This window comes from Budorcas taxicolor, chromosome 15 (genome assembly GCF_023091745.1).
Source record: "Budorcas taxicolor isolate Tak-1 chromosome 15, Takin1.1, whole genome shotgun sequence".
Lineage (NCBI taxonomy): Eukaryota > Metazoa > Chordata > Mammalia > Artiodactyla > Bovidae > Budorcas > Budorcas taxicolor.
In genome coordinates this window covers 45313232-45315428 of record NC_068924.1, presented here as the reverse complement: position 1 = coordinate 45315428, position 2197 = coordinate 45313232, and the positions used below count along the sequence as shown (strand labels likewise).

Here is a 2197-nt window from a genome sequence, read left to right as displayed (position 1 = left end):
TTTTTCCAGTAGTCATGTATGGATGTGAGACTTGGACCATGAAGTGAGCTGAACGATGAAGAATTGATGCTTTTGAACTGTGATGTTGGAGAAGACTCTTCAAAGTCCCTTGGACTGCAAGGAGATCAAACCAGTCCATCCTAAAGGAAATCAATCCCAAATATTCATTAGAAGGACTGATGCTGAAGCTGAAACTCCAATACTTTGGTGAGCTTATGCAAAGGGCCAACTTGCTAGAGAAGACCCTGATGCTCAGAAAGATTGAAGGCAGGAGGAGAAGGGGATGACAGAGGACAAGATTATTCGATGGCATCACCAACTCAGTGGACATGAGTTTAAGCAGCTCCAGGAGATGGTGAAGAACAGGGAAGCCTGGACTACTGCAGTCCATGGGTCACAAAGAGACAAGATTGAGTGACTAAACAACATCAACGAAAGATTGAAGCCGTAAATGTGTTTTGTTTTGTTTTTAATTTTTTCTGTCTTCAAATGCTGTGATTACTTTAAGAATCTAGATCTATAGAGCAAATAAGCGTGCACAACCATTGGAAGTGTCTCGAGAATGACTTCCTTGCTGAATCAGTCTCCTCCTCAAGGCGGCAGGCCTCAGCTGAGCAGAAAGCACTGGCCAACACCCACTGTCTTTTTGATAGCATTCTTGACTTCCTGGTTCCTCAGACAGTAGATGAATGGATTTAGCATGGGCGTGAGGACTGCATACACAGCCGAAACTAGTTTGTTGGAGTTAAATGAAGCAATAGCTCTGGGCCGAACATACATGAAAATCATGGCAGTGTAATAAATTATGACTACCGTGAGGTGGGATGCACAGGTGGAGAAGGCCTTCTTCCTTCCCTGGGTGGAGGGTATATGCAGAATGGTGGAGACAATGTAGACGTAGGAGAGGATGGTAGTGGTGAGAGGGAAGACAAGAATGACAATAGCCAAAGCAAAGTCCACGAGCTCAGCTGTGGACATGTCTTTGCAGGCCAGTTTGAGGATTGGTGAGATGTCACAGAAAAAGTGGTTCATGACATTGGAGCCACAGAAAGTGACATGTGAAATAAAATAGACCTTGATCACAGAGACCATGAAACCACTCATATAGGAAAAAGCCACCAGCTGCACACAATGACCTGTGGTCATGATGATCGGGTATCTGAGAGGGTGGCAGATGGCCACATAGCGGTCATAGGCCATGGCTGCCAGAAGTACACACTCCGTGCAGGCAAGCGAGATAAAGAAGTACAGCTGGGTCATGCAGCCTGTGAAGGAGATGCGCCGTCTCTGCAGGAGGAATCCATCCAGCATCTTGGGGACTGTGACAGACACATACCAGACCTCCAGGAAGGACAGGCTACTCAGGAAATAATACATGGGCTTATGGAGGGAGCCAGTGACCCAGACAGTGAGCATGATGACAAGATTCTCTACTACCACCAGCAAGTAGACCACAAGGAAGAGGGAGAAGAGCAGGACCTGCAGCCAGGGGGCAGTGGGGAAGCCCACCAGGATGAACTCACTCACCAGAGTGATGTTTCTCCCCAGCATGACTAAGAGCTCTGAGAGGCAAGAAGTCATCACAAATAATGAAGGTGACTATGACATTGGAGAGGAGACCAGTATAAGTTAATAAATCAGTCTTTCCTGGGAATGAGACTCATAAAATAATCTGTTAGTATGAAGTCATTTTCCCATGTGAAGCATACTTTTCCATCAAAAATTTTTTTTATATTTGTTATGAAAATATCCCAGAGTCAAAGTGCACTCCTGTCTGTAACTTCCTCACCTGATGAAATATTTGAATGTCACTCTACATGTCATGCTTAACTCCTTTGTCCATGAACATGGACTGATAGTATCTCCTTTGCTGGTTTCAGGTCTCTTTTCTTAGAAACTCACAGCACAAAGATATTTTTTTCTGCCTGAAAGGAAATGCGTAGGACAACATGTCAGAGAAAGTTCAAGGAATCAATATTAAGGAGATTTATTGCTCATAGTCCAATAATCCACCACCGTTTCTTCAGAGTAGAGTCTGCGGAAATTAAAAATCAATAATATTTCTTGGATAATTCCTTAATGACTCTCTAATTGCTTTTAGATAAAAAAGGAAAGAGTTTTTGTACTACAGATAGGCTTTCTCTAATTTGATCCCTACCTATTGCCCTAGCATCATCTCTTTTGACCCTTATAAATG

General features: G+C 43.6%; 1 protein-coding gene across 1 annotated transcript; it reads right to left on the bottom strand.

Annotated features, from left to right (window-relative positions):
- Positions 1-606: 606 nt before the first annotated feature.
- On the bottom strand, positions 607-1551 carry LOC128060650 (olfactory receptor 6-like). Its single transcript, XM_052653029.1, has one exon. It carries the CDS (start codon positions 1549-1551, stop codon positions 607-609), a length of 945 nt encoding a protein of 314 aa, XP_052508989.1.
- Positions 1552-2197: the final 646 nt, after the last annotated feature.